This window comes from Oncorhynchus nerka, linkage group LG4 (genome assembly GCF_034236695.1).
Source record: "Oncorhynchus nerka isolate Pitt River linkage group LG4, Oner_Uvic_2.0, whole genome shotgun sequence".
Lineage (NCBI taxonomy): Eukaryota > Metazoa > Chordata > Actinopteri > Salmoniformes > Salmonidae > Oncorhynchus > Oncorhynchus nerka.
In genome coordinates, this window is record NC_088399.1 from 75235050 (window position 1) to 75251854 (window position 16805).

The following is a 16805-nucleotide window of genomic DNA, read 5'->3' on the forward strand; positions in this document are numbered from 1 at the left end:
CTATCACATATCTTACATACTAGCAAACAAACAATAGACAGAAAGCACTCCAGTAAGAGTTGTGTTTAATGCAGTCTGTGTACCTGTGGAAACATGAAGAGGATGTTGATGTTTATGTGGTCAGTACAACCACAGAAGCCTAACCAAAGCACCACTAGTACTGCTGAAATGTCAGACACAAAAACAACTGATCTGAGATTTTCTATGTGTGTGTGTGTGTGGGAGCGTGCATGCTCGCATGTTCATACGTTTGTGTGTGTGTACGTTTGTGCCTTTGCGCGTGTGTGTGTCGTGAGGTTTTACCCTGAAACCCTGCCTGTGCTGTATCTCAGGAAGTCTCTAATTTCCTATCGAAGCTTATCTTGTGTTTCCAGAGAAAATATCCCTGAAGATTGCTCTCTCATATAGTCCTGAGGTTGCATTGCTTTAAGTGTGTGTGTGTGTGTGTGTGTGTGTGTGTGTGTGTGTGTGTGTGTGTGTGCGTGCGTGCGTGCGTGCGTGCGTGCGTGCGTGCGTGCGTGCGTGCGTGCGTGTGTGCGACTGAGTGACCGACTGAGTGACCGAGTGAGTGACCGAGTGAGTGACCGAGTGATAACATGGAAAAAAGGGATCATGCAGTAATTGTACCAGACTGTGTGTGTGCATTATACAGTTCAGGGGGTAACGCATTGTGACAGAATACTGGCCACCCATTGTAGGTTGCTATTTATTTCCCTGTTTAGTCCATTTATTTATGTTTCCACACCCTGGCAATCTCTGGTTGTGAAAAGGACTGCTATTGGAACAGATAGTTAGAATGTTGAACTACTGTATGCCTTCCTCTATATTGGAACAGATTTGACTGTTGAACTACTGTATGCCTTCCTCTATATTGGAACAGATTTGACTGTTGAACTACTGTATGCCTTCCTCTATATTGGAACAGATTTGACTGTTGAACTACTGTATGCCTTCCTCTATATTGGAACAGATTTGACTGTTGAACTACTGTATGCCTTCCTGTATATTGGAACAGATTTGACTGTTGAACTACTGTATGCCTTCCTCTATATTGGAACAGATTTGACTGTTGAACTACTGTATGCCTTCCTGTATATTGGAACAGATTTGACTGTTGAACTACTGTATGCCTTCCTCTATATTGGAACAGATTTGACTGTTGAACTACTGTATGCCTTCCTGTATATTGGAACAGATTTGACTGTTGAACTACTGTATGCCTTCCTGTATATTGGAACAGATTTGACTGTTGAACTACTTATTAATGTCAGTGTGGGTTACTACTCTAATGGTGAAACCCTTGTCTGGACTCGTGTTGTGAGGGTTGAGTCATAACCCGCAGTCCCTGCAGTTACACTACATGACCAAAAGTATGTGGACAAAAACATTGTTCAAAAGTATGTGGACAAAAACATTGTTTATATACTATACACAAAAGTATGTGGACACCCCATCAAATTGGATTCAGCTATTTTAGCCTCACTCATTGTATAAAATTGAGCACACAGCCATGCAATCTCCATAGACAAACATTGGCAGTAGAATGGCTGACTGAAGAGCTCAGTAATTTTCAACGTGGCAGCGTCATAGGATGTCACCTCAGTTTGTCAAATGTCTAATGGGCACTAACTCCATGTTAATGCCCATGATTTTGGAATGAGATGTTTGACGAGCAGGTGTCCATGTACTTTTGGTCTTGTAATGTATATTAGCGGGTTAGGGTCAGTTGCGGGCCTCAGATTTTCACTTTGTCACATATAGTTGTTGATTGTCTGGCGCTTGCGGATGGGTTATTAGCAATTGCGGGCGGATGCGGGTGAACAAACAGCTGACCCCCGCAACATTAGTCTGGACACTTCTGTTGTTGATGTTGCTGCACCCTCTGTCTCTATTCCAAGATATCCCAGGAAGAGACGGTGATCTGTGATAGCCTTCTTCACACACTTGTCTTCACACTTCACACACCGTCAAACACATGCACACACACACACACACACACACACACACACACACACACACACACACACACAGACACAGACACACAGACACACACACAGACTGTGGCACTCTTAACACCCTGACACTTTCACACTTCACACTGTCATGTTGTAACACTTCTAGAATAGAAAGCTCTAGGCTCTACAATGGTGGCTGTCCATTAAACATGACAGGGAGGGAGAGGCGAGATATGTCTAATAATCTGCATAATGTGTCGGATACATTTTCAAGACTTTCAGAAAACATGGAAGTTGCATTTAAAAAAAAAAATCATGCTACCTATGCTATTCATATACACACGCACACACACATATGGTGGTACGCAAACACACATGCACGAACCCTTCCCTCTCGCTGATAATGTTCCCTCCCTCTTCCCCCTTTTATAAAGGTGGATTCAGTCAGTCTGAGGTAAAAGGGAGGTAATTGTTCTTGTAGAGCTGGTAACCTCCCCCCTCTCTCTTTATCCTGCCTGCGAAATAGGCTTAAATAGCTGTAATTGGTTTTAAATAGTTAACAGTATGAAATGTGCAAATGGCAGGAGTTTTCACCACAGAGAGGCTTAATGAGAGCAGTAAAGTGGTGAAAGAGCAGGACTATTCAGTTATTTAGTTACAGACCGGGAAGAGATGAGCTGTTCGGTTTGTGTGTTCATGTGCGTGTGCGTGCGCATGTGTATGTGTATGTACACATGTGGGTTCCTGCAAGCGTGTGTGTGTGTGTGTGTGTGTGTGTGTGTGTGTGTGTGTGTGTGTGTGTGTGTGTGTGTGTGTGTGTGTGTGTGTGTGTGTGTGTGTGTGTGTGTGTGTGTGTGTCAATAGCAGTGCGTGGGTAAAATTACTGGGAAAGCCAGAAAAAAAGCAATTTTACAACCTATGTGTTGTGATAATTGGGTTGTTTGCTCTATAACCTGTTAGTTCATATGCCTTGACACCGTGATATATAGGCCTCAGACTGCGACAATAAGAAGAGACAGTGGCAGAATAAACTCAAGCACATCTTTGTTTTTTTCACAAAACTGGATAGCAACCTCTATCCAGTGAAGTCCACAAAGCGTATTGAATGCAACAGACAGTTACATGACCTACAGCATGGTAAACAAGTTAATGTTTTCTGACATTTTCGGACCACTAAACAACTATTGATTTAGAACCATGGAGAGTTACCGCAAGTCGCAAAGAAAACAGGAGCTGCCTCCACTATTCCAGCACCATTTACACTTCAACATCATCACATCACCTCTGCTTAGTCGTATACAGTAACAACTAAAAGATACCAAAAATAATTTAGTCCAATCAACGTAAACAAAATATGATGTCCATGGTTCTGATTTCTGTGTGCATGTGTGTGCGTGCTCGTGCAAGAAGAAAAATAAGTTGACTATCCCTACTAGAGAAACACCAATGCCTTCATCCTCTCTTTCATGTTGTCGAAACGGTCTGTGACTCTGTCATACAGTACACACTTTTATTTTGTATTGTCCTAGGCTACCTGGCAATTTTCTGTTGTCCTAGGCTACCTGGCTATTTTCTGTTGTCCTAGGCTACCTGGCTATTTTCTGTTGTCCTAGGCTACATGGCTATTTTCTGTTGTCCTAGGCTACCTGGCTATTTTCTGTTGTCCTAGGCTACCTGGCTATTTTCTGTTGTCCTAGGCTACATGGCTATTTTCTGTTGTCCTAGGCTACCTGGCTATTTTCTGTTGTCCTAGGCTACCTGGCTATTTTCTGTTGTCCTAGGCTACCTGGCTATTTTCTGTTGTCCTAGGCTACATGGCTATTTTCTGTTGTCCTAGGCTACCTGGCAATTTTCTGTTGTCCTAGGCTACATGGCTATTTTCTGTTGTCCTAGGCTACCTGGCTATTTTCTGTTGTCCTAGGCTACCTGGCTATTTTCTGTTGTCCTAGGCTACCTGGCTATTTTCTGTTGTCCTAGGCTACCTGGCTATTTTCTGTTGTCCTAGGCTACATGGCTATTTTCTGTTGTCCTAGGCTACCTGGCTATTTTCTGTTGTCCTAGGCTACCTGGCTATTTTCTGTTGTCCTAGGCTACATGGCTATTTTCTGTTGTCCTAGGCTACCTGGCTATTTTCTGTTGTCCTAGGCTACCTGGCTATTTTCTGTTGTCCTAGGCTACATGGCTATTTTCTGTTGTCCTAGGCTACCTGGCTATTTTCTGTTGTCCTAGGCTACATGGCTATTTTCTGTTGTCCTAGGCTACCTGGCTATTTTCTGTTGTCCTAGGCTACATGGCTATTTTCTGTTGTCCTAGGCTACATGGCTATTTTCTGTTGTCCTAGGCTACCTGGCTATTTTCTGTTGTCCTAGGCTACCTGGCTATTTACTGTTGTCCTAGGCTACATGGCTATTTTCTGTTGTCCTAGGCTACCTGGCTATTTTCTGTTGTCCTAGGCTACATGGCTATTTTCTGTTGTCCTAGGCTACCTGGCTATTTTCTGTTGTCCTAGGCTACATGGCTATTTTCTGTTGTCCTAGGCTACCTGGCTATTTTCTGTTGTCCTAGGCTACATGGCTATTTTCTGTTGTCCTAGGCTACATGGCTATTTTCTGTTGTCCTAGGCTACCTGGCTATTTTCTGTTGTCCTAGGCTACATGGTTATTTTCTGTTGTCCTAGGCTACCTGGCTATTTTTTTGTTATCCTAGGCTACCTGGCTATTTTTTAGTTATGCTAGGCTACCTGGCTATTTTTTTGTTGTCCTAGGCTACCTGGCAATATTTTTGTTGTCCTAGGCTACCTGGCTATTTGTTTGTTATCCTAGGCTACCTGGCTATTTTTTTGTTGTCCTAGGCTACCTGGCTATTTTGTTGTTGTCCTAGGCTACCTGGCTATTTTTTTGTTGTCCTAGGCTACCTGACTATTTTTTTGTTGTCCTAAACTATCTGGATATGTTTTGTTATCCTAGGCTACCTGGCTAAAATGCTTCCAAACTGACATTCACGGGTAACGTTAGCTAGTTAACATTAGCCTTCTACATCTAACTACATATTGAACTTCCATCCTCTCAGGCCAGGGGCACAATGTATGAATTAATGGTTGGATCAGAATCGCCTTTATAATCATCGGCCAGTACGGAGAATTAAGTCAAACCAAAAGTCCAAATCCCTATATCTATCCATGGCAAAATTAGGAACACAACTAGCTGCAACAATCCAAGCTGGCTTCCATTGACACTTTTTTTTGGTGTGCCAGGATCGTTCACAGTTAAGCTCGCTAATTTTGTATACTTTTTTATCAAGGGAGGCCAAATGCTCGCTGGCTTCCCTTGCATTTCATTCAATGCTACGGGCGGCAACAATGTCATACTCTTTATGACCAGACAGCATCAGAAAGATGGCCTGCACATACAGAAGGGCACTGTTTCGCTTGCTCGGATGCTTTCTCCGGTGCGATACATTCAGCCTCTTGTGAATTGAAGGAGAATTATGAAACACAGAGAGACGAAAGATAAGATAAGTATTTTTTTTTGGGGGGGGGGGCTGACTTCCCTTGACATCCATGAATACACACCACTGGTGTGTGCATATGTATGTGTGTGTCTGCAAGTGTGTTCCTGCGAGCATATGTGTGTGTGACAAAGGTAAACTAAGTCATTGTGTTGCTAATCACACAGTTAGTGAGTCACTGCATTAATTGGTCTTTTATACACAGGATCAAATATTCATGAGTGTGGTTTAGGGATGAAATGAGCATTGGTATTAATGGCTGTGACCGTAGCGGTGTGTTTGTTGTGTGTGTTGTGCATGCGTACGTAGATACGTATGTACATGTGTGTCTGCGCTCTGTGTATGCATTGTGAGTGTATATATATTTAAAGCTCATTATAATTCTCTCTGGGTGTTTGTTCTCTGTGATGCTTGGGACGTCAGTAGCTAGCTAGTAGTCCCCTGAGTAAATGTACTGCTGTTAATGCATTTCTCTACCCCCCTAACAATATGTCCCCTTCACCTCAGCCTGGCTCCAAACACCCCGACTCATACTTATACTAGCATTGAAACGTAGAGCGCCATCCTATTCTAGCATAGAAATATAAAGCACCCATGTGTTCTAGCATAGAAATATAAAGCACCCATGTGTTCTAGCATAGAAATATAAAGCACCCATGTGTTCTAGCATAGAAATATAAAGCACCCATGTGTTCTAGCATAGAAATATAAAGCACCCATGTGTTCTAGCATAGAAATATAAAGCACCCATGTGTTCTAGCATAGAAATATAAAGCACCCATGTGTTCTAGCATAGAAATATAAAGCACCCATGTGTTCTAGCATGGAAATATAAAGCACCCATGTGTTCTAGCATAGAAATATAAAGCACCCATGTGTTCTAGCATAGAAGCGTAGAGCAACAATCTATTCAACCATAGAGGGGCAGCAGGTAGCCTAGCAGTAGAATATAAGAGCATTGGGCCTGTAACCAAAAGGTTGCTGGTTCGAATCCCAGAGCCAACGAGGTGAAAAATCTGTCTGTGCCCTTGAACAAGGCACTTAACCCTAATTGCTCCTGTAAGTTGCTCTGGATAAGAGTGTCTACTAAATGACCAAATAAATAAATAAAATAGAACTCTATTGAAGCATATTAGAACATTACTGCATTCTACCATAGAATCATCACAGAACAGCATTTGTCTACCATAGAACCAGAGAGCACCAGTGTATTCTACCATAGAACCAGGGAGCACCAGTGTATTCTACCATAGAATCATCACAGAACAGCATTTGTCTACCATAGAACCAGAGAGCACCAGTGTATTCTACTATAGAACCAGGGAGCACCAGTGTATTCTACCATAGAATCATCACAGAGCAGCACTATTCTACCATAGAACCAGCGAGCACCAGTGTATTCTACCATAGAATCATCACAGAACAACACTATTCTACCATAGAATCATGAAATACAAATCATAAAGCTGCAGAATGATAGACTGTATGCTACTGTTCACAGGGTCACCATATGCAGGGACTTCTGATAATATTCTAGGCTCTCAATGTGCTTATGCAAAATGTTCCTCACTTGGAAAATGATGGACTTTTCTGTATTGTTCTATAATTGATAAACTCTTAGAGGGTCAGAAGGGAAGGGTAAATATTTGATTCATACCCTGTACTCTGGAAGTCAGAGAATTAGGCCTTGACCTCCATCCGGCCTCTACCTCTAAGGCAACAGGCTCTCACGGTCTCACTGCAAAATTAGACATTTGTGCACGTTTCTCCAAATTTCAAATAGTTTATTTACACCTCAGTGCCAGTAACTGGGATTGAACATAAGACCCTCAAATTACACCACCATCCATATCCACAATGCCCTAGCAAAACCCAAGCCTACTAGATTGTACTAATGCTCACTGTTGCCCCTAGTGGCCGGTTTTGACTTGCCTTGATTTTGTCATTAATTATGACTTGGTTAAGTAAAACAGAAAATCATTCATTCCGATTCGTTTAGGGTTGGGATAGGGTTAAATTTAGGCATTCATTCTGATTGGTTAGGGTTTGCAATTGGCTTAATTAAATTCATGCATTAATTCTAATTGGTTGAGTTTAGAAAAACAACTCCAGGGTTTAGTTTAGCAATTGATTGCCTTTGTTAATTCATTGTGGAGGGTGCAGTGGTCTAAATTACAGTCTCTCATTACATAGATCTGGGTTAAATCCAAGCTCTTTTTTTACTCCTGTGGACAATTTTGACGCCGCCTCCCGACATCCTGGAAACCTACAAAAACATAAAATGTCACCTTGATTCTAGAGGGATCTTCTTGCTAATGGACCTCTGACTATAATACCACACCATCAGGCTACCTGTCCCTTTAACCTGGGGGAGACACAGACAGTAGCCAGGTGGGGTCATGTCAATGTAGCCTGATAGTGTTTTATTTAACTAGGCAAATCAGTTAAGAACACATTCTTACTGCCTTGTTCAGGGGTAGAACAACAGATTTTTACCTTGTCAGCTCGGAGATTTGATCTTGCAACCTTCCGGTTATGTGCGTGCGTGCGTGTGTGTGAGAGAGTGTGTTGGCAGGTTTTAAATGCTGACAGTGACTGTGGGAGGATAGAAGTGACATAGTAGCACCTTCTCTGGTCTCTGTCTGTCTGTCTGTCTGTCTGTCTGTCTGTCTGTCTGTCTGTCTGTCTGTCTGTCTGTCTGTCTGTCTGTCTGTCTAATGAGAGTAAACATTTTTAATTGGCTAGGTGTATGTGATTTCTGCGGGAATTGAACACAAAACCAAAACCAATTTTTACACACACACACACACACACGCACACACACACACACACACACACACACACACACACACACACACACACACACACACACACACACACACACACACACACACACACACACTTGAAGGAGCTATTTACAGTTCTGAGGGGGGAGCAGAGAGAGAGGCGGTGTGAAGCTGTCTCCTTCAGGAATTGAGGACAGAAAAAGTCTCGTTTTTCTCTCCTAGTCTTACTTCCCTCCACTCCCCCCACCCTCCCTTCTCTCCCCCGTCCGCTCCCTCTGTCTCTCTCTCCCTCCCTCTCTCCTTCTCTTTACTTCCCTTCCTTTCTCCTTCCCTCTCTCTCTCCAGAACATGGAGGACCACCTAGCGTTCCTGATCACCGTGCCCACCACCCTCTTCCTCTTCCTCTCCATCTTCATCCTGGTCTGCATAGAGTCCGTCTTCAACCGCATGCTCCGCCTCTTCTCCCTCCTTATATGGGCCTGCCTGGTTGCCATGGGTTACCTCTTCATGTTCTCCGGGGGGATCCTCTGTCCTTGGGACCAGGTGAGATGGTGGGGTGGGGTGGGGTGTGTGTGTGTGTGTGTGTGTGTGTGTGTGTGTGTGTGTGTGTGTGTGTGTGTGTGTGTGTGTGTGTGCGCGAGCGCATGCGTCAGGCGTCAGGCGTGCGTGTTGGTCAGAGTTGTGTGTACATGTTTGTGTAGAAGAAGAAAACTGTCCATTAATACTTTATTGTCCATTTGTCCATTAAAGAGAACGTAGCTTTTTTGCTTTTCAACACAATCCCTGGAGATACACATTCAAGTGTTTGGAGCCACAGGGCCAGCCACGGTGCAGCACTCCTAGAACCATTCTTTTAGTGGTTGAGTGCCTTGCTCAAGACCACTGTGGCTGGAAATGGTATTTAGAACCATTTACCACTAGATTTTCCTGTCAGATCTGGGATTTGACCCGGCGATCACCCTCCCTAACCTCTACGCTACCAGCTTGTTGTGTGTGCGTATGTGCTTGTGTGTGTCTTGAATGTATTTGAGAGATAATAAGGTGTGTGCTAATTGTTCCTCATGTGTGATTTAAGTGTTAGGTCACAGGAGGGGAACGATCAGGAGACTGATACATGACCTTTCTAAATATAGGCCTATTCATGTTACTCTCCTTACCCTCCCACCTTCCCTTTCTCATTCCAATTTCCTTTCCATTTTATCTCGCTCTCTCCCAGTCCCTCCCACGTCTCTCTGTCTCAACTTATTCCGCAAATTCTATTTATATCCCTCTGCCCCTCTACCTCACCTTACAAGGTCTCCTTCCATTTCACCCTCACTCCCCCTCACTCCCCCTCTCCTTCTCTACCTTCTCTCTGTCCCTCCTTTCCCTTCTGTTCCTCTCCTCCTTCCCTCTCTCTCTCTCCCCCTCACTCCCCCTCTTCTTCTCTACCTTCTCTCTGTCCCTCCTTTCCCTTCTGTTCCTCTCCTCCTTCCCTCTCTCTCTCCCCCTCACTCCCCCTCTTCTTCTCTACCTTCTCTCTGTCCCTCCTTTCCCTTCTGTTCCTCTCCTCCTTCCCTCTCTCTCTCCCCCTCACTCCCCCTCTCCTTCTCTACCTTCTCTCCATCCCTCTCTCCCCCTCTGTTCCTCTCCTCCTTCCTCTCTCTCAACCTTGCTCCCCTTTCCTTCTCCTACCTTCTCTCCATCCCTCTCTCCCCCTCTGTTCCTCTCCTCCTTCCCTCTCTCTCTCAACCTTGCTCCCCTTTCCTTCTCCTACCTTCTCTCCATCCCTCTCTCCCCCTCTGTTCCTCTCCTCCTCTCTCTCTCTCTCAACCTTGCTCCCCTTTCCTTCTCCTACCTTCTCTCCATCCCTCTCTCCCCCTCTGTTCCTCTCCTTCACTCCCCCTCTCCATCTCTACCTCTCACTCCTTCACTCCCCCTTGCACCTGTCCCCTCCCTCACCTCCCTCTCCTTCTCCTACCATCTCTCCTTCCCTCCCTCCCCCTCTGTTCCTCTCCTTCACTCCCCCTCTCCATCTCTACCTCTCACTCCTTCACTCCCCCTTGCACCTGTCCTCTCCCTCACCTCCCTCTCCTTCTCCTACCATCTCTCCATCCCTCTCTCCCCCTCTGTTCCTCTCCTTCACTCCCCCTCTCCATCTCTACCTCTCACTCCTTCACTCCCCCTTGCACCTGTCCCCTCCCTCACCTCCCTCTCCTTCTCCTACCATCTCTCCTTCCCTCCCTCCCCCTCTGTTTTTCTTCTTCCATCCCCCTCTCCCTCTCTGCATCCCACTCTCCAGAGCCGCCTTTTACTATACGCAGATCATGCGCTGAGTGCAGGGCCCTGCGGTCGCTTGGTGGCACCCGACCAAAAAGGAACTCAGCCGGGTAGTGCACCAGTAGTTTCCACTTGTTATGTCAGTCACTCAATTAGCCCATCTCAGCAAAAAAAATGTAGGTTGCTAGGTGAGGTCGTCTAGCCAGCTATCTAAACCTTGTAGTAGGCATAATCATCACCAAATTACCGACCGGCCACGCAGGTCATGTGTTCAGGGCCCTGACCTCCAGGGGGCCCCTGTTGATTTTGTAAAGTCACTCACACAGACATCATATGACCATGGCATAAGTCATGGCAAAATGTGTAAATTGTAGAAAATGTGCTTTAAAACTGCAAAATGTTCTCCGACCCATAGCAAAATGTGAAGAATTGTAGAAAGTGTGCTTGAAACTGCAACACTCTCTCTACACCCCTTGGCAAAATGTGTAGAATTGCAGGAAATACTTTAATCCTGCAAAAAACGTATCCACTGTCAAAACTGTTTTGCCCACGAGGTGGGAGGGACCCCAACTAAATCTCGCTTAGGGCCCTCAAAAGGCTAGAGGCGGCACTGACTCTCTCTCTCCCTCCCTCCCTCATACGCCCTCTCCCTCCCTCCCTCATCCCCTCTCTCCTCCTAGCTTCTCTCATCGTGGTGGAGCTATTTTTATCCATCTCTCCATCTGTGAGAGCATAATCATACTGCATTATTAAACAACCTTTCTCTCTCTCTCTCTCTCTCTCTCTCTCTCTCGCTCTCTCTCTCTCTCTCCCTCGCGCTCTCTCTCTCCCTCTCTCTCGCTCTCTCTCTCTCTCTCTCTCTCTCTCGCTCTCTCTCTCTCTCTCCCTCGCGCTCTCGCTCTCCCTCGCTCTCTCTCTTTCTCTCTCGCTCTCTCTCTCTCCCTCACTATCTCTCTCTCTCTTTCTCTCTCGCTCGCTCTCTCTCTCCCTCCCTCGCTCTCTCTCGCTCTCTCTCTCTCCCTCGCTCTCTCTCTTTCTCTCTCGCTCTCTCTCCCTCGCTCTCTCTCCCTCTTTCTCTTTCTCTTTCACATTCTCTTTCTCTTTCTCTCTCGCTCTCTCTCTCCCTCTTTCTCTTTCACTTTCTCTCTCTCTCTCTCGCTCTCTCTCTCTCTCTACCCCTCTCTACCTCTCTCTCTCTTCCTGTTTCCTCCTTAAACAGACAGTAATCTCGTATCATTACTCCAGTGGTTATTCCACATTCTTAGCAGGCAGCTTGAGGAGGTAACATGTTGAAAGGAGAACGAGTGTTATTATACATTGCCTTCAGAAAGCATTCATACCACATTTTGATGTGCTACAGCCTGAATTTAAAATGGATTCAATTTATCTTTTTTCTTCTCACCCATCTACACACAATACCCCATAATGACAAAGTGAAAACATGTTTTTATACATTTGAGCAAATTTATTGAAAATGAAATACAGAAATATCAAATTTACATAAGTATACATGCATGTATTTACATCAGCTTTTGCAGAAATTAGAGCTGTGAGTCTTTCTGGGTAAGTCTCTAAGAGCGTGACACACCGGGATTGTACAATATTTGCAAGGTATTATTTTCTAAATTCTCCAAGCTCTGTCAAACTGTCAATGTCTTGCCATAGATTTTGAAGCAGATTTAAGTCAAAAATGTAACTCAAAGCCATTCAGGAACATTCACTGTCATTTGGGAAGCAACTCCAGTGTATATTTGACCTTGTGTTTTAGGTTATTGTCCTGTCGAAAGGTGAATTCATCTCCCAGTGTCTGGTGGAAAGCAGACTGAACCAGGTTTTCCTCTAGGATTTTGCCTGTGCTGAGCTCCATTCTGTTTCTTGTTCATACTGAAAAACTTCCCAGTCCTTAATGATTTAATGATGACAAACATACCCATAACATGATGCAACCACCACTATGCTTAAAAATATGGAGAGCGGTACTCAGTAATGTGTTGTATTGGATTTGCCCCAAACATAACACTTTTGTATTCAGGACAAGTATTACTTTAGTGCCTTGTTGCAAACAGGATGCATGTTCTGGAATATTTTTATTCTGTAAAGGCTTCCTTCTTTTCACTCTGTCACAATGTTGTTGATCCATCCTCAGTTTTCTCCTATCACAGCCATTCAACTTGGTAACTGTTTTAAAGTCACCATTGGCCTCATGGTGAAATCCCTGAGCGGTTTCCTTCCTACCTGGCAACTGCGTTAGCAAGGACGCCTGTTTCTTTGTAGTGACTGGGTGTATTGATACACCATCCAAAGTGTAATTAATAACTTCACCATGTTCAAAGGAATATTCAATGTCTGTAACACAACAAAATGTGGAAATACTATCTGAAGGCACTGTATGACAGGTAGGTCAGTTATAGAACACCACTCAGGTGTCCTGTGATGATGGTAAATGGCTCAGACTATAAGAAGGAGATAAATGGCTCTTTGCTGTGAGTCAACCAGCCTGGAGCCAGGAGGAAGAACACTCTCAACCATATTGATGGAACCCAATGAGCTAAATAACACTGTCTGTAACTACTGCTGAGACTACAGCATGTCCTCATACAGAGAGAGTGTGGGTAGGGATAAACAGAAAAATAGGGGTGTGGACTCCCTATAGACAGAGAGAGACCACAGGCCAGAGAGAAATAAATCATCTGAAAGTTTATAACAGGTTATGTTCTGCTTAGTAACAGAGGCTCTCACAATCTATCACACACACACACACACCCATACATGCACACACACACACACACACACACACACACTCACACACACACACACACACACACACACACACACACACACACACACACACACACACACACACACACACACACACACACCACACCACACCACACCACACCACACCACACCACACCACACCACACCACACCACACCACACACACACACACACAGAGCAGCCCTTTTAGCTGAGGAGTTGGTTGTGTCTGGGCCTGATTGAATCTCTCAGGAGAGAGCAGGTATTAGTGGAAGGCAGATTGTACTAGAGCTCCACACACCTGGTACCATCAAAACAATACAACCCTCCCTCACACTAACCTGGCTGGATGGCTGGCTCTGGAGCCTACCACACAGAGGAGAAGAGATGGAGAAAGGGAAGGAGAGAGAAGGGGTGGGGACAGAGGAGATGGAGAGAGAGAGAAAGGATGGAGAGAGAGAGAAGGGGTGGGGAGAGAGGAGATGGAGAGAGAGATAAAGGATGGAGAGAGAGAGAAGGGGTGGGGAGAGAGGAGATGGAGAGAGAGAGAAGGGGTGGGAAGAGAGAGAAGGGGTGGGGAGAGAGGAGATGGAAAGAGAGAGAAGGGATGGAGAGAGAGAAGGAGAGAGAAGGAAGGGAAAGTAGGAGAAAGCTAGAGATATGAAGAGAGAGAAAGAGAGAGAGAGATGAGATGGGAGAAAAGACAGAGCGCCACAGAAAGAAAGAAAAGGAAAGAGAAAGTCAGAGGCATTGAGTGTGAGAGCGAGAGGGAGAGAGAAAGAATGAGAAAAAAGGAGAAAGCTATGATTCAGTGAATGGGACAGGGGTCATTAGAATGCAGGGTTGAGAAGAAACAGGGAGACGGGATGCAAGGCTGGGAGGGTGGTTGAGAGGAGACGGGGAGATAATGAAGGCAGAGGGACTAGAGAAATGATAGGGTATTAGAATGCAGGGTTGAGAAGAAACAGGGAGAAAGCGAGATAAGGAAGGTAGAAGGAGTAGAGAAATGATAGGGTATATCAATTCCCCCTGTTCCAACTTAACTCTTTCCAGACCTCATGCACACAAATTGGCTCCTGGAAAACTCAGGAGAGAAGTGTCTCTATTTTAAAGGTCAACAGTCATAATCATGTTTTTCATGAAATTGGATGATATTTGGATGAAACCAAATCAATGTATGATGACCAACGTATGAAAAATGACTGTTGCTTCTACATTGATAAAGTTCCTGGTCCCCTCGCCAATGTCAAACCCTTGGAAGACAGGAGGTGGGATTATTAAGGGATAGGGTGACATCACCCTAACTCTCATTTTATTAATACACCAATGCTAACATGATATTATCTTAGCTAATTTAAATAAGTACCGCCTTGTAACCATCATCGGCGAATGCATGTTTCCGGAGGGGCGTGGTTTATATAGCTAGATAGCTACTCTACTGGTGCCAAAATGTGAATGTAGGGTGTCAGCAATTAGTTTATACTCATTTACGGCAAAGATACTGTACTTATGTCTCCACTTTTATCTGTATCTGGTATTAACAAGTTACTGGCTAGCTAGGTCTTCAGGCAGCATGGAACAAAAGGCGGGGAAGGGTCTCTCAAAACTCTGATGCAGTTGTCATGTCAACACATCCATCAGTGCTGCTATGAACCACATCACAAGAGACACGAAAAACGGGAGATGGATAGAAAAAAATGCAATTTCAACGTTGTTTGAGTTGCTTTGTGTTTCACCAAATTTGCTTGAGATGATTTTACTGGAACACTGCTCACTGCATTCAAGTTTCTTGGCCATAGGATCTCCAAACAGCTGTCTGTCAATGCGAGCTCATGAATATATGCACCCCGCCCAGTCAGCATGTCTCTTCAAACTTTTTGGAAGTCAGCAATGAGCAAGTATTTTTTATTAGCATTTCTACCCCCCAAGTCTCACACTATATAAGCTGTTGGAAAAGTAGGCCATATAACATTTGACTATAGAAAATAAAGTGTATGAAAAAAATAGCAGAAATGATGTGCTAGCAGCAACTAAGCTTTTTGTTTTTCTTTTATGATTGGGTTGGAGGTCAGAGTTGGTGGGTTGGTGGTAAGAATTGCATCTGTGTTGGAAAATAGCTGGGCTAGATAGTGTCACTGTCACTGTCAACCCCTCTCTCTACTCAATATCTCTCTATATCTCTCTTTCAACAACCTCTCTCTCCCTCTAGTAGTCAGTCTCTGTCATCTCTCTGTCTTTCCTTTTGTCCTCCTGAACCCTAATCCTGACCTTTTGTTGACTTCCTGTTCCACTTCCTACTTCCGGTCCCTGTCAGACACCACTGTTGGTTGTTGTCCATGGTGCTGCGGGGAGTCAGGGTCACAGGTTGTGATGGGATACACTCTGAGCCATGAGCCCCCTATCTGTTTTGTTGACTTCCTGTTCCACTTCCTACTTCCGGTCCCTGTCAGACACCACTGTTGGTTGTTGTCCATGGTGCTGCGGGGAGTCAGGGTCACAGGTTGTGATGGGATACACTCTGAGCCATGAGCCCCCTATCTGTTTTGTTGACTTCCTGTTCCACTTCCTACTTCCGGTCCCTGTCAGACACCACTGTTGGTTGTTGTCCATGGTGCTGCGGGGAGTCAGGGTCACAGGTTGTGATGGGATACACTCTGAGCCATGAGCCCCCTATCTGTTTTGTTGACTTCCTGCGTCCAGCTCCTCCTTTCCTGTTCTGATCCTGGTATATCAGTATTGCTATAACTATAACATGTGATATGATTTGTGCTGTTTTTAACAGATCTGTGCTGCTAAAGGTTCACAATACCACTGTTGTATGATGAGTAGACTTGCTATCGCACGCATGTTAATCTTGTCCATCCACACCAGATACGATCATCACACACAGGTTAAAATATAAAAACCAACTGTGAAACAACTATATTCATTTGGGGGCATGTGAAACACACATGAAACATTCATGGACATTTAGCTAGCTTGCTATTGCTAGCTCATCTGTCCTGGGAGATTAACATTGGGTTGTTATTTTAGAAGTGGTGTGTATTCATGGATGCCAAGGGAAGTCAGGCTTCCCCAAATATACAAATATATATATACACTACCGGTCAAAAGTTTTAGAACACCAACTCATTCAAGGGTTTTTCTTTATTTTTACTATTTTCTACATTGCAGATAAATGAGTGAAGACATCAAAACTATGAAATAACACATATGGAATCATGTAGTAACCAAAAAAGTGTTAAAGAAACAAAGAAAAACCCTTGAATGAGTAGGTGTTCTAAAACTTTTGACCGGTGGTGTATATATATAATAATACTAATTTGTCTTTGGTCTCTATGTTTTCATAATTTTCCGTCAATTTGCAAGTGGCTGAATCTCACCAGAAAAATCATCCGAGCAAGGGAAACAGCACCCCTCTGTCTCAGTATATGTAGCCCATGTATCTGATGCTACCTGGACCAAAATAGTATGACATGTTTCTACTGTAGCATTTGGTTGATTGATGCCAACAAGCATTTGACCAGTTAAATTCTCCTCAA

At 44.3% G+C, this 16805-nt stretch overlaps 1 protein-coding gene across 1 annotated transcript in view; it reads left to right on the top strand.

The window, feature by feature from the left end:
• Positions 1-16805, top strand: part of LOC115128595 (adenylate cyclase type 2-like) — an 82881-nt gene that overhangs the window by 3366 nt on the left and 62710 nt on the right. The window contains exon 2 of the mRNA XM_065017829.1: positions 8594-8791. Within this exon, the coding sequence (XP_064873901.1) occupies positions 8594-8791 (198 nt within the window). The remainder of the gene's footprint in view (positions 1-8593; positions 8792-16805) is intronic.